Genomic DNA, 20,529 nt, shown 5'->3' on the forward strand with positions numbered 1-20,529 from the left:
GTGTGGTAGCTTTGCCTCGTTTTCTTTGCAAATTTTTCTAATGTAGGTGAAGGGAAGGGAACATGGGGAGGACCAGAAACACCTCATTAAGCACAGGCTCTGGTTTTTTGCCCCTGGTAACGATCCAGTGAAAAGCTGAACTTGGCTGAATGTGGCTCTTTCTTTGGTCCATGCTGTACATACTAAGCTTTTTGACTTTGCTAATTCTTGGGTTAATCCTTAACTCTGCCTGCTGGCTGGCTTCAGCTCCTCGTGGGTGCTGCTTGCGTGGTGCAGGCAGAGGACCACACCCAGCAACACATGTTTTTTTTCACAAGCACCCTGAGCTCTCTCCATCCTCATGTCACTCAGCAATCACGGTCTCACAGGACATGTGCTGTGCTGTGCTTCCATTTGGTAATAGCTGGACTTTGTTTTTTTGAAGAAGATAAACATTGCGAAAAGGCACAAAAAAACTTCTGTGGTGTCTGGAAGCTGCAAGCTCCAGGGAAGTGGGTTATTTTTCTGATGCACTGGCAAAAGAAAACCATTTTAAACACTTCCCTCCAGTTCCTTTCTCGCCTCTACCATTAATCCTAAGCTCTGTCAAAATATTTTCTCCTTAGTAAGTTCTGCCAACGGTGTGAAGGAATGGGTCCAACAGTGAAATACATGCAGGATGAACAGAAGGCTTTTACCTATTGCAAAAGACATTTGAGAATCAGAGGTAAAACGAGGTAATGAAATCAAGAGGGCCTTGCCTTTCTTCTCAGCACAAAAAGAAGGAACAGTTTATTGCCTGGAGCTAAGCCTCGCTTGTCTTTTTTTCCCATCACTTTGTCATATTTCTGTTTCCCATCTGAGACAGCTCATCCGAGCTGGGTTCCTCACGTGCTGCATCAGGACTGGCAGGCTCCTCTGTGGAACTCTCATCCCTCAAAAGACAATGATTTTGAGTAACCACCACTTTAGCATAAAGTGACTGTTTACAGTACATGCATTGGCAAATGTACCCAGGGTGTCAGCACTGGAAATGCTGTCCCCTGCCACCATCAGACCCTGAGACAGAGAGCTCAAATAACCACCCATGTCAGAGATGATGATGGATGAGGCCTGGGCTGATGGGAAGTGTCCCTGCCCATGCAGGGGGGGTTGGATCTTGATGATCTTTAAGGTCCCTTCCAACCCAAATAACTCTATGATTCTAAATGATCCCACCCTGAGCTTTGAAATCAGTAACAACTTGAGACAGTAAAAACAATTACTTTTATCACAGGTAGAAAACATTTAAGATCAGAATTGGCACATTCTTAAGAACACTGTAACAGAAGATACGAAACAATTTTATATAAGAGAAGCATTCTGCTGTTAACTCCGAGGTGTCAAGATAACCATTGTTACTTCACACTCATCACAGAAGCATTTTAAGTTGCTTGGTCACTGTGAGTAGAGCCATTGTTTCACCATTCCTCTTTCAGGAACATTGTCTCCTCCTTAGAGAAGACAGTAGAGAAAACATCCTTATGACAGCGATGATCTGCATTTTTTCATGCATCTGTGCATGAAATCTCATGGATTTCACCTAGTTTCCTGTGGGTGGAACATTTTCATGGAGATACTGAAGAGCCAGGTCTGTCCACTTCATTTCTTGCTCTTTCACAGACTCGGTTGTGCCACCATTGTCTTGCTCTGGTTCAGGAAGCTCATTCTGAGAACAAAACAGAGGCACAATGTAATATCACACAGTAATAGGCTGCCTAAGAGGGGCAGGTTACTAAGACTTCATATGGATAAATACAAAAATCTACAAATGAGACCAGAGGGTGCATCTGAACAATACAGATCATATGTACTCATCCACTTAAAAATATCACTAAGCCCAGGTATGAAAAATATTCTTTTCATGGGAATGTGGTGCTTAATCTGAAAGGTAAATTGGTTTTCTGGGCCCCTGGGGGCATTGCTATACACTCAGACTGCACATGCAGTGAAGGAGAATATAAAGCAAATGCAAAATAAGTAAATAACAGTACAATGCAATTATTCCATTCCTTGGTTGTAATGCGGGTGTTTGGCTGTTGCCAAGAATACAGATACTGCATTTATGATGGCTGCTATAAAGACAAATGGCTCTGTAACGTGTGACTTTCCTCTGGAAGGTGTGAAATCCTTCCTTTTTCTACATGCTAACCTCCAGTGAGGCTGTGCATAAGTCAGAAACCCCTACCAGGTGCAACACAGCTGCTCACCACACAGGAAAGGAGGAAGTCTAGTTTAACTGAGATTTCATTTTCTCTCCTCAGATTATTTATTCTCTGTGTTGCCATATTGGAGCATGTGTTGTTCTGACAGATACCATTTCGGCAAGAATTCTGAATTCTAGATCTCTGGAAATCCCAGCGTGACCTAAATTATATTTTTCAGTTTTGAAACCAGCAAATGATTAGAGCCCTTTTGAGTTCAGAAGAAGCTCTTGAGTGAGCACTGGATCAGATGCTCTGGCCAGGCTCAAATACCACTTTGCAGCCATTCTGTTTGCTCCCTTACAATGTTACTGTGAATTTCTGCTGGCTTTTCTATGTGATCAGAGCCACTCCCATCTCTGCGGATCCTTATATCCACAGCCAGGCATTTCTTTCTATTGTTAGTTTATGAGGGTTCCTGCTCTGGGGCTGCCATCTGTGTGTGACTGTAAGCAGCTCAAGATATCTTGAGGCTGGAAGGGAAAAACCAGTAACGTGTTTTGACTTGGACACAGGGTAAAAGCAAATGTTAGCTAGTTTTTATTATCTGACCTGCTTGCTAAAGGTTATCCCAAGCAAAGTGAGATGTGGGCTCTCGTATCTGAGAACTGCAGTGCTGAAGGATGATTCCCTCAAGCCCAGATCTCTGCAGGAAAACTTGTGTGCCATTTCATGGGTTTTGGAGGGGTGTTGCTGCTCTTTGGCCTCTGAAAAGACAGTAGTATGAGGACTAAAATCTGAGCCTTGCCACTAGCAATTTGGAAATGTTTGTGCTAAAAGAAAACTAGCAGCCTATGAGTCTCCCCTAGTCGTTGGAAGACTGCTTTGGCAGTGGTAGCCAGAGTAGAGCTTCTGAAACAGAGCAAGCAAGGAAAGGGAAAATCCTCAGATATCTGTCATTTCCCAGGCAGTTTCATACTGGCTAAGGAAGGAGGCAATGTGGGAGACCTGAAGCTTCAACTCTGGGCTTTGTGAGCAGCTTTTCCCCACAAGAGAAAACCAAACCGGTGCTGTGCCCAGCGCTACAAACGAGTCCCACTGCAGTTGCCAATTTGTTCACTGCTGTCCTTGAGCTGGAAAGAGCAGCAGTGGACAAGACTGATCAGGAAGACATCTGAAAAATCTCCAGCTCCTTTTAATTTCAGAAAGGGGAGATAAAAGTGCAACCAAGACTGCAGCTGCCATCATGAAACTGAGCCTTTCCGTTCTACAAGTGAACTGGAGAAACCACTTCCAACACTAGTAAGGTGAAGTAAGGCACAGAGAAAGGATGACCATATTTCTCCCTGATTCCAAGCCCTAAACTGTATGATGGGAAGTCACTCCTCCAGTTCTGAGGAGATCTGGCAACTGGTCAGGGGAAGGGGGAAGAGAAAAATCCATGTCCTTGCATGCACACAGGAATATTTGGCATATGAAAAAGAGGGAGTCAGATCCATCCCAGAACCTTTTGTACAAGTTATCTGCACCACAAGCAACGCAGTCTTGGAAGGGGCTGTGATAAACACATTAGCCTCAACTGGGATTCCTAGGTAGCAGTTCACCTACCAGAGGGATAGCCACATCCTCATATGGCAATTTATCCTCCCTCCACGCATCGTCGATCAGATCCAGGATTCTGCCGTCCCTTTGCACCTCGCTGTCCATTGTGGTAGCAGGCCAGTACAGCTAAATCTGTGACACAAAAAGGACACCATTACCAACATCGTTGTCTCCGGCCATAGCTTGGACTACGGGCTTGCTCCAGTTTTGATCCAGTTTTCATTAAGTTTCAAACTCCTCTGCAAAAACATTGATTTTCCTCGTCTGCTCGCAGAGAGGGGTTATAACCATAGGAGAGCTACTTCCTCTGGAAAGAACTTAATTGTGGATTGCTAAAACCAGCCCGTTCCTAATAATTTCAGAGATGTGCACGTGTTTATAGCTACTGGCCTTTAGTAATCTCTTTAGATGAGCTTGTGACCAGCCAGCACAGCGTGGCAATCAGCGTGCTGCCAAACCCTGCACTCCAGGAGGACACCAGGACCTGCCTTCCACCCTCAGCTCCCATCATCATTCCAGGGCTTGGCACAACCGGATCTGGTTGGGGGTGTCCCCAGGGCAGGGGGTTGGAACCCGATGATCTTTAATGGCTGCAATTCCATGATCCTTGTGAGATCTGCCCTCCTCAGCCTCTCACCTCCGAACTCGCCCCGGGGTGCTATCGCCCGGGGCTGGAGGTTACCGCCTTACTTCCACCCCAACCCCGCTGGGCCCCTCGGGGTGGGAGGGGGTTGCAGCAGCCGCCCGGGCTGTGAGGCGCTGGGGCTGCCGGGGTACACGGGGACACCCAGGAGAAGCCTCATGGCTGTTCAGCCCCGCAAGCCGAGCCCGTTCTGTGTCCTGCCCCCCCCCTCTTCCCCCCGCCTGCCCCGCTTCCCGCGGCCTACCCGGCCCATCTCCCACCGCCGCTCCGCGCAGCCGCAGCGCTCGTCGGGCGGGAGGCGGGACCTGCAGCCGCCCGCCCTCCGTAACGGTGCCCGGGGCTGGCCCGGAGCGCAGGTCGGGCCTTGGGGGTGTGTGTGCGGTTGCCCGGTGCCGCGGAGGAGCTGTAGCCCGGCGGGTGAGGGGCTCTCTGCGGGGTGGGAGGGGGGAGAGGCTGCTCCGGCCCGGTTCTCGCTGCCCCGGGCGGGCCCTGGCCGGGCTGGGGAGGGCCGGAGGGGCTGAGCCTGGCAGCGTGTTTGGGTTACTGGGGAGGTCTGGCTGCAGCCTGGGTCGCTGCGAGCTTCCTTCGGTTCGAACTTCCCACCCTCTCCCAGTGCAAAATGAGCCCGGTGGCTTCGGTCTCCCGCCGCTCATCCTGCTCCCGGCATGGGGCCGGGTGGGATGGGGCTTAGAGCCACCTGGGCTGGTGGGAGGGCTCCCGGCACATCCAGGGGGGCTGGGTCCAGGTGGTCTTTGAGGTGTCTTCCGGCCCAAACGGTTCGGTGCTGCTGGGACTGACAGTTTTCTTCCCTTGGCTCTCTGTTGGCCTCTTCTCCCCAGTGACAGGACAAGAGGGTCTGGGTTCACGTTGCACCAGGGGAGGTGCATATTGGATATTAGGAAAAGTTTCTTCACTGAAAGAGCGGTGAAGCATTGGAATGGGCTGCCCAGGGAGGTGGTGGAGTCACCATCCCTGGGGGATTCCAAAAAATGTGTTGCTTAGGGAGATGGTTTAGTGGTTAAGCTGGTGTAGGACTGGCAGTGGACTCGGTGATCTTGAAGGTCCTTTCCAGCCTTGAGGATCCTATGGTTTTACTGCTATGATTCTTTCTTCATGCTAAACTTTATTGATTTTTAAACGTTTTATCTCTTTTTTTAGATTTTTTTTTTCCAAATACTTAGTGAATTTCACAAGTGTCAGTCTGGCTCTCCTTGCTTCAGCTGTACCTAATGACCAAGACTGCATCCTCTGGTAGTGTCCCTCTGCACCTTCTCTCATTAGTTGCCTATAACCTGCAGAGCACCAGTTGCAAGCTTGAGAGTTCAAACTTTGGTACCAAGTCAACAAATGTGATGTGGCATAAAAACTGGATAGAGGTGTGTGATTGTAAGGCTTATCCCCCAAACCTGGGTGACCTGGCACTGACACAAAGCTGGCAGATCCAGGCATTTTCCCTTGGGGGCTGTGCCTAAAGCCTACCAGAAGCAAAGGCAGATGATGGTTTGTTTCTGGTGGCTTTTGGTGCTGAACTGATCCCAACCACTTAAACAAGGAGCATCTGATGATGGTTTGCTCTTGGGTTTTGGTTTTTTTTTTGCTTTTGGTTTGGTTTTTTTTTTTTTTTTTTTTTTTCATTCTAGCAGACGTTTTCTGTGGTGGACAATGAAATCTCTCTGCTGCCCACTGAAAATGGCTTCTGTGTAGGTGTGATTAGGATGGAACAGGAGAGCTGCTGCCTGTCCCCTCTTGCCACCTGGAGAACTCTGGAAGTGCTGGCAGCAGCTCTGGGGATCTGTACTCTCAGCACAACAAAGATGTTCCACATACTGATTGAATGTTGTGAAGCACAGACAAGACCAAAGAGGCAAAACACTGCATCAGGATAGGGACATGTTTTCTTTGGGTTGTTTTGTTTTGTTTTGTTTTGTATTGTTTTTTTCCCTCTCAGAAAAATGTTTTTTTAAAATACAGCTGAGTTCCCAGGCACAGATTTTAAAGTGCTGTAGGAACAGGATAGAAACTTTGGTGAAAGTGAAAGAAAGCAAAGCTGAGTCTGCTTTTCTGAAAGTCTGGCTTTCTGTGACATTCTCCCCTTTTTCTTGATTGCTTAATAATGCCATATTAATCTCTGAGGAAAGATGTTGTGAGGACCCATCTCTGAATATTGGAAGAAGAGCATAGATGTTTTGGGAACAGCAGACAGTCTGAATACCTTCACAGGGTGAAGCTGAAGTGTAGTTTTGTGTCCTGAGGAGGAGTTTAACCCTTTTTCTGTTAGACATAGTCTCATGGAGGAGCCACTGAAACAAATTCTGGCTTTCTGGGTGTGGTTCCATGGTAATGTTTATTTTATTATTTGCAATTTTTTAATTTAATGTAAACTCTTCTTACTTCACAAATACATGAAATTCCTGGCTGTGTGCAGACACACCAGGTGTTCCTGACTTGAAGAATGTAATTTTTAAGGCAATGAACAGCTACTGTAAACCTGTGCAACTCATTTTTGTAGCTTAAGGCACCTGAGGAATTTTTAAAGAGTTAGTGCTGTCTCAAAAGAACATCCTCACAACCTTGTGACCTAGCAATGTGTCCTGAATGTAAACTGTGTGCTCTCTCATAATAGAGACCTTGGGGAGATCTAATTTATGGAGAAGTTCTTATTGCTGTTCACTGCAAGGTGCTTATGGTTTTTCTCTAAGGTGAGAAACACCCCAGTAGGGGTTGGATCTTGGGCTGGTCCCTTTGGAAGTCCCCAGGTGTCACTGATCCTCTGCAGTTGGGTGCCCCCAGGAACCAGGAGGTCTGTCAGTCTCAGTGTTCTGAGTTTCCCTGTTTGCTGGAGTGCAGATTCTGTTTCTGCTGTTTGAGTTATTCTGTTTATTAGATCACATCATTAGGTCCTATCATTGTGATTTGCTAGAGCTGAATAGTTGCATTGTGGGTTTTTTTGTTTTTATTATTTGTTCGTTTATTTTTGTTTGTTTGGTTGTTTTTGTGTGGTTTTTTTTTTTTTTTTTTTTTTTTTTTGTTTGTTTTGTTTTTTTTTTTTTTGTAGAACAATCTGTTTTCCCTCATTTGGCACTTACTCAACTTGTTAAGTTCGTGAGGGTGATCACTGCTTTTCTCCCCTGTAATGTGTGCTAGTTGCAATTATTTTAATTTCATTCCTTCTGCTTCTTCTGCAGCTGGATGGAAAAGTAGCCTTGTTCCTGCAGTGCTATGGGTGACCACTGCTTCTGTGTCCTTTCCTAGCTGCTAAAGCCACCAGGATTTGGTGATGGAGGCTTTGCTGGAAGGAATGCAAAGAAATGGGCAGGGGAGGTATGTACCTGACAGTATACACTGCTAATTCAGAGTCATTTAAGTATGAAGCTTCTCTCCTCCTCAGAATCAAATCTAGTGGTATCAGCCAAAGCTTCTGTTGCTGAAATGAGGGCTTTTTTTTGGTCCACTAGCTCGTGCTGGTGGAAAAATACAGTGTGCTGTGGCCTTCAGTTTGTGCAAATGCAAAGTCATTGAGTGAGCTGGGTTTGTGATAATCCCCTGTCAGATTTTATAGCCCTAATTGTTAGAAAGTTACTTTTACATCTTCCGGAAAACTTTACTTCTTTTTTGTTTGTTTGTTGTTGTAAATGCTTCTTACCTTCTAACACCAGAAACTGTAGCAATTAAAGGTGTGAAAAGATATTTTTTGTAACTGCTTTGCAAGGTTAAGGAGACATGTCTTTGTTACCTGTTTTTATCAAAACCAGCTGATTATTTCCTGCTTGTGTTAGAACTGCAGAGTCCCATTAATCTCTGAAGAATTCTTAATGCTTTGTCCTAGGTCAGACTATCTAGACATTTGGGTGGCTGAGAAAATGTAGTGCCAGTGGTGGAATGCAATGTTTTATGTGTTACACAAGCTTGAAGGAAAAGTCACTGATGTAGCTTTCTTTGTCAGCTTTGAGAATGCAGCTCAAATGTACTGATGCAGTGTCTTTTACAGAGAACTGGTTGCAGAAACTAAGTTTAAACTTAGCTTTATGTTAGCAGATGCTCTGAAAGAAATGTTCTTGCTCTGCATAATATCTGCTAATTTTTGGTTAGCTCGCAGGACAGGGTGAACTTCAAATTTAACTGATTTTTGGCTCCTTAGAGAAGAATTTCTTTCCCTCTAGAAAAACTGCCAAGTTGTGAAGCATGCTTGTGCTCTGGGGGAACACAGAAATTTCAATCCCTTAACCTATTGATTTCCATTTCTTTTCAGTGCTTCCTTTTTGACAGGCAAATTAAAGGGGTAAAGATCACCGTGGAGTTCAGTGCCCTCTAGGGCTGGATCTTGCAAGCCTTAATATTGTCCCTGGCTTAGCAGCTTGTAGAGTTTTAGAGGAGGTATTTGAATTGGCTTCAATAATTACTGCACCAAATTAAAATTTGCAGCATCACCAGGGAGAGTGCTCTTCCCAGTGGATTGCACAGGTTTTATTCTTCATTATCATCTTGTCATCCATTCCCCTCTGCTTAGGGGCTTGTCTGCATTTGTGATAAACTTCTGTTTCAGGAGCTGAGAGCTTGGCTGCAAGATCTCTCTGGTGACTGAAACTTGGTATGAAATGCCTCTGCCTGGAGAGCAGTTAAGACAAATACAAAATATGGATAAAACATGCTCTGTTTTACTCAAATAATGCATGGTAGTGAAACAAAGTGTTTTTAGGGGCTGAGTAGAACCCTCTACATTTAAAGTCAGTTGTTCTCACTGGGATGTCACAAGTATTCTTAGTTGGTCATTGCCAAATTTTAGCTTTCTGCCTGGTGATGGCAACATACCCCTGGTGAGATGCTGCTCAGGGGATGGGATGAACACCTGAGTATTAAGTCTACTTCCAAGCACCACATGTACAGGGTTGGTTCCTTGGTGCAAGTCAGTTTGTTCTGCTGACTTTGTGGGTGTGGGACACTGGACCTGCACTGGGTGGTTCCTGCTTGGTACCTTCAAGGTCTTTCCCTTCCAGTGGTGGGTTCCTGACTTCCTGCGAGGCTGAGCTGCAGGAGCTGATGAAGCAGATTGACATTATGGTGGCTCACAAGAAATCAGAATGGGAAGGACAGACACAGGCTTTGGAAGCTTGCCTGAGTGCTCGGGAGCAAGAACTTTCCTCTGCCAGGGCTGCTCTACAGGAGAAACATAAGGAGGTAGGGCCTCAGGTTCACTGTTTCCCATTCAGTGTTGTCCTCTGTGTTTTACCTGTTACAATGTAAAGACTGAACTTGAGCTTCAGAGTTTGAGTTTGTACAGACATGTGTTTTGGGTATTGTTTCATCAGTTTGATTTTTTTTTTTTTTTTTTTTAAATTTTTTTATTTATTTAAGCAGAAGGGGTTGGCTTTATCAGATAGCTGTGCTAAGCAACACAGGAGCCTGTCTTGTAACTAGAAATCAGAAACAGCATTTACAAAGAAGCCTGGTGGAACATGGTGTCTGATTCACAACTTGATCAAAGTCAAGGCATTAACTCCCTAGGGGTTGGTGGGAGTCTGCAAGCTGAGTTGTCAGGGGTTCTTGAGAGAGCTCAAAGACACTGAATTTGGATACAACGGGAATCAACAGCCCAGCAGCATGCAGTCATTGGTACAAAGAACACATACTGGTGTAAACTACACTGAGATATTGCTGGGAGATTTTCTAGGTGCTATTTTGTGCAGCTCAGGTTTTGTAGCTTTTCATTAAAGGCCTGAGGGAAGTGCACCAAATGTCTCTATTGCTGGGGAAGTAGCAGTGAGGGGAGAATTTGCACAGGATGTGGACTATAAAACTTCTCTTGAGCAAATGGCTTGATGGATCTCTTCTCAGATCAGATGGAACCAGCAGGAGTCTGGGTGGCTGTATCTTAAGATCCAGCCACAGTGACTTTTTCTGTAAGTGTTTAAAATTTGTCCTTAAATTTATAGTTGCCCTGTGTCCTATCTTTTGGCAGACTCTTTGCTACAAATTTTGTTTTGGCAGCTCTCTGAGGAAGCTGCATTGAATTCTTGGGTTGAAAGCCAGCAGATAACTGCACAAGCTCCTTTTTAGGGGGCCTGTGCAAATATTCTACAGCTATTCTTGCATTCTCAAAATTATCCAAGTACTGCCATAGCTTTTAGTAATTTGCTGTGGAATCTAGCAAAATAAAAAGAAATCTGACAGGCTGTACCAACAGTGGGTTAAGAACTCTATGTTTCTTATTTATGTGGTCAGGTGCTTTTACTGGTCCACATGGCAGGTTTTGAAATTAATGTCTTTGTTACAGAGTTATTAAATCTGAAGTTATGCTGCAGGGTTTTCTGTTGCAAGAACATTTTTATCATACAGGTTAGCATTGCTATTATCAATTATGTTTTCTCAAGACACTTCAGAAATACTTCTTGCCACCCAAGGCAAGCATTGATTTCAAAACTGAACTGTAAAGTATGGTTATAGTTGTTACTGGAATATATTCATGCTTTTAGTTTATTTGTATGAATGTTCTATGATGATTTCTTTTAATTTGTTACCTCTCTGTCCTTTGGATCTGCAGTTAGAGAGGTGGCCACTTTGGGTTGTGGATGGGAAAAAGATGGGGGGAGAAGACAAAAATTAGTCAAAAGAGTAATTGAAGTCAATGAATGATGAAAATGCCAGATAAAAATAGCCTTTTGACACAAGCCAGAACTGCCTGTTTCATCCCAAAGCAGAAACTGGATGAAAAAAGAGGCCAGAACTGTTTCTGCTCTGGCCTCAGGTAGCCAGAGATTTAAGAACAGACTTAATATGGCTCATAGAGAGTGACCCCATTGAAACATACAGTTTTTAACAGAATTAGGACATTCTAAGAATCATTTACCACTCCTACCATAATGTATATTTATGAAATTAAAACCTATCCAGTTGCCTACTGATTATAAAGTCTACTTCTATTATTTTATTTATGTGCTTTTTGACTCTGTGTTCAGGTTGGTGTGTTGCGTCACCAGGTAGAAGACATGGAAAAAACCAAACAGGACATGGTTAGAGAATATGAACAACAGCTCAAGAAATTTCAAGAGGAGGTGAGTTGCAAAAAGAGAACATTGTTCTTCTGTTCCAAGGTGATGTATGGTCTGATGGGTGAAATACTTCACATTGTTGCTTTTGTTTAAATGCTCTGGTTGTATAACCTCTCATTCTTTTGTTATGTTCTTACTGAAAAAAAAATATTGAGCACAAACAAAGTAATATTTTTATGCCTTATTAGGCCTGTTTTTTGCTTTTTGGAGGAATTTGGTGATGAACAGAAAACTGTTGGAGTAGAAGCATGCAGTAAATTTAGTTCTCATGTGTCAGACATCTGCAGAGGGTGGCAGCAAAAATGTCCCGTGTTCACCCATTCTGGTCACCATAGTGCTTGCTCTGAAGTTGCCATGGGTGCAGGTGTCAGCAATTTGCTCCTTCAGGCTTTCATGAAATTAGAAGAGGTTGCTGATATGCTGGCCATGATAGCTGAGGGCAAGAGGTGAGAGTGTGGTCTCATCTTTTTGCCTCCACTGATTTTGTTAGTAAGGATTTTGCCTCCCCCGAGGCATACCAGTCTTAATAAACTTCATAGAAAGGAAGTATAGCCAGAAAATATTTTCTGGAAAGAATTTCAGAGCTTTCATCTCCAAAAGCTTTGTGTTGACTGCAAAGTGGTACATGTGGAATGTCCTGCAGGTGCTCATGCCTTAACTCTTCTTGGCTCCACTCCCTGGTCAGCAGCAGTGAGTGAAATATCAGGAGCAGGTAGCAGAGCACCGATCTGCTCTCTCTGAAAGGCTGGGCCTAGTTTCATGTTCATTGTAAGCCTTAAGTACAGTTAATTTGGGAGTCTCTGCTTTGGCAACAGAAGGCACGTTGTCCTCATTTCAGACCCCCTGCTACTCAGTGTGACTCAGAGCCTTCATTCACGAGATGTTCCCACTGGAACTGTGGATAGGCTGCAAAGCCAAACTGAGGGGCCTGGGCAGATCTGCCTGACAGACACCCTATGTGTCTTGGCCAAAATTGCAATGTGTTGGTATTTTACCCACACAGGATTAATGTGGCTGACATTAAGTTCCAGTGTTCCTCAGTCTCCTGTTCTTAGTTCTGTTGGGGGAAATTCTTTCGGTCCTCACCATTACCAGTAAATTATAGATCCAGTGTCTAATTGTTGAAAGAATAAACCTGAGATCTCTTGGTATGTTTTGCAGATGATGTTACTATAGTAACTCTTCATGTCTGCCCCTGCCCATTGAACACAGCAAAATACTTTGCTGACTCAGGCCCCTGCAGACCAATGACCACTGATTCAGATGCTTTTTCCTCTCATGGTCCTTCTGTCCATTCACAGGCTTAGCTTTCTCCCTCAGTAAAATGGGAACAATGACTTCTCAACTACCTGTGGCGATCTGGAAATTTTTTCTTCAATAGTTGAGTTTGGGAGGAGCTCATTAGATGGCAAATTTTGTGCAGGTTGCACAGAGGGTCATTTAAATGTCAAGAGTTTTTTTCTCATTTCTGCATCTGATACGACTTTAGCATTCTAGCAGTAGGTGTAGGAGTGATATTTTCTGTTGGCATTCTGCACTTATTGTGAAATACATAGTGTATCTAAGCAGAAAATGACAGCTGAAGTAGTGTTGATATTACAGATAATGGCAACTCTCAAATCTTCCTTCTCCCACTAAGCAGAAGAGTTCCAGTTCCCACCTGAGCTTCACAAGTGAATTTAAATCACATCAGAAATTGTACCTCTGTGGAGAGCTAACCTGCACCCCCTGTGTGGTGGGATGTGCCCCTCTGTGTGAGGGGATCACTCTCTGGTATTGCCTGATTTGCTGTGGCTGGGAAAGTGATATCATGCTCTTGCTGCTACCTGTGAACCTCCATCTTACCAATATTTTAGTCATGTTTTACCATTTGTAAACCAGAGGTCTAGTGAGAGCTGCTGATGTCTCTTCTTCAGTGGCATCTTGCTACTCTGCTAGAACTTGGCATGTTTTGCAATCCTGTTGGTGGAGCAGGCTCGTTATACAAATGGAAGTCTTCACTTGCAAGCTGTGTGGCCTTGATTAGGGGAATTGTTTGTGTGATGCCATTTTGTGTGCTGTCTTTCCAAGTGCTGTTTAATTCTTGCCTCGGGGCCTTGAACAAAGCTGTCTCTTTCACTGTATTCCTTCCAGTTGTGCAGGCTGAGGAGGAGCTATGAGAAGCTGCAGAGGAAGCATCATAGAGAAGCAAGAGGAGAGGCCAGCAGGAGACAAGGGGAGGATGAGGCTGAAATGAGCCGACTGACCAGGAAACTGGAGGTGTGTAGTGAAAAAGCAAGTGCTAACCTGAGTTTGTGTCTATTAACTGACTTACTGGGCTTCACTAGTGACTGGGTAGTCAGCTAGGAAGTGGACTGTGAATCCAAGTTAAAAAATACTCTCCATCTACTCTCCAGGGGTAGCTCTTCTCAACTGCTTGTATAATAAAGGCAGTGCCCTGCATTGGGGCCTCTCAGTACACAGGGTAAGATATGCTGCTGTTCTTATTCTTAGACTAAATAATAGGAAGAAGGTGCTGGAAGAGTAATTATGTGAAGAGAACGAATTCCAGTGTGGTGGGGTTGTCATCTCACTTCTTTGTGAAGAAGGGAGCTACATCTTGAACTTCCTGACCCTGGCTCCTCTTTTAATCTCCCTGCTATGCTGAGCTCAGCCATGCTCAATTTTCTCCCACTGTACCCTGAAGATGCAGCTAACAAACACATCTGCCTGATGCAATGTCTGATTTCTGGAGCAGAAATCAGCATGAAATTTCTGTAGTTCATACTTGCCACCTTAGCAGTCTCAATAGCAGCATGTTTTGGAAGCTAAAGACAGTCTGAATTGCTAAACCTCTGACAGCACATCCGTGAAACTAGCCAGGAACCTGTTAGCACTTAACATTTGTAAACAAGCAATAATTGTCACCCAGGTTTGAACCTGGGAGCGAAAGCAGAGCAGCAAGCCCAGTGTGCCAGGGGTTGCCGACTGCCGAGCTGGCGCATCACGTGGCTGGCTAATGGTTTCCCTGCTGGGGGCGTGAGGATGGGGTGGAGAGAGAAAGCAAACGTGGATATAAACTAGAAGGGGGCTTTGTGGCCCTGCTGCTCCAAGCCAGCCCTGCTGTCCTTGCAGGAATTCCGTCAGAAATCACTTGAGTGGGAGAAGCAGCGCTTGCTGTACCAGCAGCAGGTGGCATCGCTGGAGGCACAGAGGAAGGCTTTGGCTGAGCAGTCTGAACTCATGCAGGTATGGTTAATATATGCTGGAAGTTTCTGTTGTGTTTGTGGCAGCAGGGGGGAGTTGGAGGGCTGGAGGGGGAGGGAGAGACTAATGAAATCTCTCAGGCTTGAACCCAGTTTAGGTTGCCATTGAAATGACTTTTTATGTCCCGATGGAGAAAGGTTTACTGGAGATCTGGAGTCTGTCAGCACAGGCTAGATATACCTTGTGTAGCTCTGCCTGCCACCCCTCCAATTAGTAGAAAGACAACAGGAGGATGAAGCTTTCCCTAGGAGACAGAGACCACAGCACATGACACTTTAAAATATCTGTTACATCACATTGCCTAGTTCAAAGCTGTGTACCTGCCAGTGGCTAAATATGTACCTTGTAGGTCCAGCTCAGAGGATGATGTTGGAAAATATCTATGAAAGGTACTTCTGCAAAGTAATGAAGAAACAGTTTCAGCCCCTGCTTTTGTGGGTTTTTTGTTTTTTTGTTTTTTTTATTCTTTTTTTTTTAAAGTCTTTTAAAGGCAGCAAATAATGGGGCTGCTGCTCCTGAACAGCTAATGGCTCAGTGAGTCAGTGGTGCTGCAGCAGAGCAAGATGAATTGACCTAGAGCACAGCTGTGAAGTCACACTGACACAATCACAGCAGACACTGATAAGAAGCTCTTGCTGGGGGCTTTGCACTTAATGGGCTCCTGAGTTGCTCTTGAGTGGAGGCCCCTGCAAGGAGGAAGCTTGTGATGACAGGATTGAAGCTGGCTCTGACAGGGACTTTGTGAGAGGCTGACAGGAGTAGATCCACAAATGCAGGGAGAGTGGTTGAGCAGAAGGTCTTGCTGCTTTGCTGTCTTTGTATCACTGATAGCTCAGTTGTCTGAGAACAGATGTGTCCTTGGTGTGCAGGCTGAAGTACTGAGGAGCCCTTTTTACTCTGCAGCAGAAAAACAGGAATTTGGGACAACTTTTCCTAAGTGGTGTTGATGACTTAGGTGCATAGGTGCTGTGAACAGACTGCCTGAATCCTCAATGGGCTTGAAAAGCCCAGCAGGAAAATGCTCAATTTTTGCCTTGGGTGTTTCTCTGCTTTTTGTATGCTTGGTTGTTCTTCTGGCCCAAGGTCAAGCTGAGAGTTGTGACTATGGGGTGCTTCCCCTTTCCCACCTTTCATCTGGCTTCCCCTCCTACCTTCTGTCTCCTCTATCCCCTCCCCATTGGTGAGCACCTTCCTGAAACACCATCAGCCTTTAGAATCAGCAGGTGAAGCCTGGAATTCTCTACTGCCCTGCATGTTCTGTGCCTGGAAACCAGAGACAGCTAATATGTTTTCTTTATACAGAAAGAAATATTCAGGTAGTCTGGTACTCTGGTTTCTTGGGTGGAGAAAGGCTGTACTTCAGTTCCTTGCCCCTCTTGATTACCTTTTCTGTCATGACTATTCAGATATTGAAAAGGCTGTAATCAAAATTATACCATGGTTGTCCAAGTGCACAGCTCCTGTTGCTTTCTCAGTTGTGAGACATTATGTGTCAGGCAATAAATCAGAGCATGTGGTGATTCTGAAGGTGGCAGGAATTGCTGCTCTTAGAAATTGGGACTGAAGAACTACTCAGATGTTTTGTTTCAGCTTTTAAAAAATTATAAGGTACTATGCAAGAAGGGAATGGATGAAGTGAATATTCTTAGCAGCCTGTGTGAGAGCTGGCTTGTTGAATTTCACCAGCTAGCTACCTGGCAAGAAATGTAGTCAAATAAAGTATTCTGCTTACAAATAATAGAGCATGTATTGTTTGACAGTCATATGTTCTTTATAACACTTTTTGTCTGCCCTTAAAACAATAAAACATTCAAAGTGAGCATTCTCTCAAGCTGTTAGAAGCAGATATTTACTACATAAACCAAAACATAATTGCCTGTTATAGGCAGTTTGTTTTTTGATCTTTTTGGTAGTTGTGTTGTGTTTGGTTTTTGGTTTTTTTTTCCCACTTGTACCAAGAGCTGCTTTCTGTCCTGGTGTGGAGTTATTGATTGGGTAATCTCAAGTTTGTGTGTGGTATTTGCAAACCTTCTTACATGCTGGCTTTTCTTCTGGTTTAGCCTTAGGTTAATGAGCAAAAAATAGTAGGCAGTTTTGCTCTTTATTTATGCTTGGAAAACTCTTTTTTCCAGATTCTCCTTGAACCTTTTTTGGAATCACAGGGCCCCCTCACTTTTTTTTTTTTTTTTTTTCTATTCTGTTTTCCTTCCGAGATTTTACCTGTTGCATAACCCTGGACCACCATTTTCCCTAGTTCCCTGAAAAATAGTGTTGCTTGCTTTGAGACGTGACCTGTACACAAAGAAGTCAGTAGTTGTTTGGGCTGTGGTTTCAGCATGCAGTGTGGTTTTTTTTGTAATTTAGCTTTAATGCAAACCAACTGCTCTCAGCAGACCCAGCTGGCCAACCGGAAGCAGATTGTGGAGTCGGTGGAGCTGGCCAGCCGATCCGAAATCCAGCACTTAACCAGCAAGCTGGAGAGGGCCAATGATGCTATCTGTGCCAACGAGCTGGTGGTGGAGAGGCTTCACATGAGAGTGGATGACCTGACTGAAAACAATCGGATGATTCTGGAGGACCAGCAAAGAGTTCAAGAAGAATTAAAGCAGTCCAAGAAAATGCTCGAGGTCAGTGGAGGAACCATCGGGAAACTGGATATAAAGCAGTGATATAGCAGGGAAATAGCAGGAAGGCTCTTCATCCCAGAATTCCTGTCTTTTTCTAGTGCCTTTGTAAAGTTCCTGATTGGCCTCAAAGTTGGCTTTGCACTGTCTGTACCATTGCAAGGCTTCCTCTACAATCTGATTAACCACTCATGTCTTTGCAATGAACTGATTTGGTCTGTCTTTGCAAGAGTCATTCCTTCTCCTTCCTCTGCAGCTGCTTCAAGATGAGAAGATGGAACTTAGAGCCACCTTGCAGTCTCAGGAAGATTTCATTGACAGTTCCAAGCTGCACCAGGAACAGTTAGAGAAAGAGCTGACCAGGGTGACTGAAACTCTTCACCGAAAAGAACTCCTCATCAGGTAGCACCCACAACTTGCTGTACCTGTGCTCTTGAATCCAGATCTATATTCCAGGTTATCCCACTGCAGATGGTAGAAGTGTTCCCATACAGCTGAGCCTGGTGTGGTTGACATATGGAATGCCACAGTGTGTGCTCACAAGTGCTGTGTTACCTTGCAGCATTTACCAAATTGCCTTGGTAATCAACTGGTGCTCAGGAAGGAGTGTGGAAGGAATCAGCTTTCTACTCAGGCTGCTTTCTAAGGGCAGCACTGGGCTTTGGAGCTTTGTTTTTATTCCCTAAGCAAGCAGTGGAGACCTTCCAGGATTTGATACTGTGCTTATCAATGTAGGTGAATGTTCTCACTGACTCAATGATGTCAGTTTGTTCTTGGTTAAGTAACTACAGGTGTGACAAAATCATCTTGGCCGCCTTCTGCACAGGCAGTATGCAAAAACTTTAGGGTTCTGGTGGCCACCTCAAAAGGTTTTGGTGTGTGTTACCTCCGAGCCGTGGCAGGGAGGTTGGAGCAGATGATCTCTAAGGTCCCTTCCAACCTCAGCCATTCTGTGATTTTAGTGTTGGGTTTGATGTATTTTTCAGAGAATTCCAAGAAAATGGTGGTTATATGCCCTATATTAGTGAGGTTGGATGTGGTGTGTCTGTGCTGAGATGAAAGTTTCTGTTTCTGCTTAGGGCCTTGGAGGAACGCTTGCAAGAGAGACAATTGTCTTCTCCAGGGCTGGAGCATATTCTGCTGCAGCTGGATGCTGCCCAGCAGAAGGAACAGCACTTACAGTCAGAAGTCACTCAGCTGGAGAACAGGTAACTCCCTCCTTGCTTCTTCTGATGTGCAACAAAACTTAGATCTTAATACAGTACATAATATATGATATTCATCAAGTTAACCAAGTCCCACTGATTATTTTTTTTTTGAAAGCTTATTTTAAATACCAAAGGGCTGAAGAAATCAAATGCTATTCATTTTGCAGTTCAATAGTGAGACTACTTTGCTGCTTTTCACCACACACCATGGGTGTTTTCAGTGTTTTAGCTTGTTTAGGCTTAGCACCTTCACTGATACCAGATTAAGAAGTCTTTTTTAGGCAGCTGGTAGGAACCTTCACCTTCATCTTACTATGAAATCAGAATTATAAGAAGTCTTCCTTTCTGAGTTTGTGGTTTTTATGTTACTGTTTGCATGGGAAGCTTGTTTTCTTCGTATGGTATAGAACAAACAAGAAACAGCTATTACCTGTTAGATCAGCTTCCTGATCTCTTTTGAAATGATTTTGGTAAACAAAACCTAAGGATGGGTGAGGAAATTTCAGGTTAAGAGTCTGGTTTCTGTTATGATGGACGTAGGAGACTGCTGGGAAGGTCAAAATTTTTCTGAGCATCCCCTTTTCTTGGGGTGTTGTAACCTCTAAATTTCCCATCTGGCACCCAGCCTGGTGTCCTCCAATGCAAGGTGTGCCCAGCTGAGCCAAGAGCTGGATGGGAGCCTCAGGGAGCTGCAGTCAATGGAAGAACACCAGACGGAGTCAAAGGTGGAGATTAAAAAGGTAAAGCCATGCCCTGTGAGCAAAGAATCTCCTGTGGGATCAGAGAGGCAGAGTTGTGGAGGCAGAGGAGTGCTGGTGGGTCAGGAGCAGATCTGACAAGAGGAGGAGGAGGCAGTGGGTAGGTTTGCAGGGTTCTGTAGGAGGCTGTGTGGTTCCTTTCATGAGCATCTCATAGGCCTACCCTGACATCATGTTGTACCTCTTGATGCTGTGGAGATCATAGACTGATAGAATGGTTTGGGTTGGAAGGGACCTTAAAAATCATCCAGTTCCAACCTCCTGCATGGGCAGGGCCACCTCCCACCAGCCCAGGTTGCTCCAAGCCCCATCCAACCTGACCTGAGACACTGCCAGGGATGGGGCAGCCACAGCTTCTCTGGGCAACCTGGGCCAGGGGCTTAGCACCTTCAAATTAAAGAATTTCTTAAATTCTTGAGATACTTGAAGTAGTACCAGAGGGGCAAATAGGCAAAGAAATTAGTGCTTGGAATCCTGAGTGAAGACCCAATGGGAATGGATTTTGCTATAATATGTCCTATCACACTTGAGACAAGGTTTCAAATGTGTTCTAGTTCTGATGTAAGCAAGGGAGTTTGTATCAGGCTGGCTACCTAGACATGAACTCAGGGGCTGGAGGAAACAGAGCAGCTCATCTGCCATGAGGATCTCATGGGTGCTCTGTGCACCCATGAGAGCTCAGCCCCCTGAGAGGCTTGGCTTGGCTTTTAAATATCATGGTCTAGGTCAGTCAGTGTGAGAACTTTGACTGGTTAGAGTAGAAACCTTGTTGGACTCGACTGAAAAACCACCTGTGAAAATCTTTCATCTTTTATTCTGCATGTGCAGAGGTTCAGATCTTGCCAGAGATGCGTGCTTGGTTACACATCTAAACAGCCATTCAATTAATGAATCTCCCACAGGCTGCTGAGGAGAAAAAGAGAGATTTATTATGGTTGTTTCTATTTTATGTACTTGAGAGGCATTGAAGTGACGTGGAGATAAATCACCATATGTATAGTATTTACATGGCTAGGCAGAGATAATCTGGTTCAATTTTCTAGAATGCTTGCAATTCTCAGAAAAATCCTAGGGGTTTGGGTGGATAGTATTTCTGGCTAATGGAATGGAATACTAGGGAAGAAATTGTGCTATGTTGTGCTGTTACGTCACTGACTAAATGTATGGTGTGACTACAAGGGGATTGTATGCAGTTCAAGTCTGCCATCTCTAAAGAGGACAGAATAAAACAAGATAAGAG

General features: G+C 44.6%; 2 protein-coding genes across 6 annotated transcripts in view; one reads left to right on the forward strand and one right to left on the reverse strand.

The window, feature by feature from the left end:
- Positions 1 to 20,529, forward strand: part of CEP63 (centrosomal protein 63) — a 42,077-nt gene that overhangs the window by 14,309 nt on the left and 7,239 nt on the right. For 2 of the 5 annotated variants that reach the window (XM_071752022.1, XM_071752025.1), the window contains exons 1-10: positions 4,712 to 4,824; positions 7,593 to 7,728; positions 9,402 to 9,582; positions 11,361 to 11,456; positions 13,587 to 13,712; positions 14,568 to 14,681; positions 17,090 to 17,326; positions 17,580 to 17,725; positions 18,403 to 18,531; positions 19,157 to 19,271. In XM_071752022.1, the coding sequence (XP_071608123.1) occupies positions 7,685 to 7,728; positions 9,402 to 9,582; positions 11,361 to 11,456; positions 13,587 to 13,712; positions 14,568 to 14,681; positions 17,090 to 17,326; positions 17,580 to 17,725; positions 18,403 to 18,531; positions 19,157 to 19,271 (1,188 nt within the window). In that variant the 5' untranslated portion in view covers positions 4,712 to 4,824; positions 7,593 to 7,684. Of the gene's footprint in view, positions 1 to 4,711; positions 4,825 to 7,592; positions 7,729 to 9,401; positions 9,583 to 11,360; positions 11,457 to 13,586; positions 13,713 to 14,567; positions 14,682 to 17,089; positions 17,327 to 17,579; positions 17,726 to 18,402; positions 18,532 to 19,156; positions 19,272 to 20,529 lie in introns of those variants that run through there. The other 3 variants (XM_071752024.1, XM_071752026.1, XM_071752023.1) reach the window with 3 other exon arrangements.
- The window catches only part of ANAPC13 (anaphase promoting complex subunit 13), a 206,397-nt gene continuing 187,389 nt past the window's right edge, over positions 1,522 to 20,529 (reverse strand). Inside the window, exons 2-3 of the mRNA XM_071752034.1 lie at positions 3,771 to 3,896; positions 1,522 to 1,687 (exon numbers count right to left, since the gene is read on the reverse strand). Of these exons, the coding sequence (XP_071608135.1) occupies positions 1,562 to 1,687; positions 3,771 to 3,869 (225 nt within the window). The 5' untranslated portion in view covers positions 3,870 to 3,896 and the 3' untranslated portion in view covers positions 1,522 to 1,561. The remainder of the gene's footprint in view (positions 1,688 to 3,770; positions 3,897 to 20,529) is intronic.

Source organism: Heliangelus exortis, chromosome 9, assembly GCF_036169615.1.
Source record: "Heliangelus exortis chromosome 9, bHelExo1.hap1, whole genome shotgun sequence".
NCBI lineage: Eukaryota > Metazoa > Chordata > Aves > Apodiformes > Trochilidae > Heliangelus > Heliangelus exortis.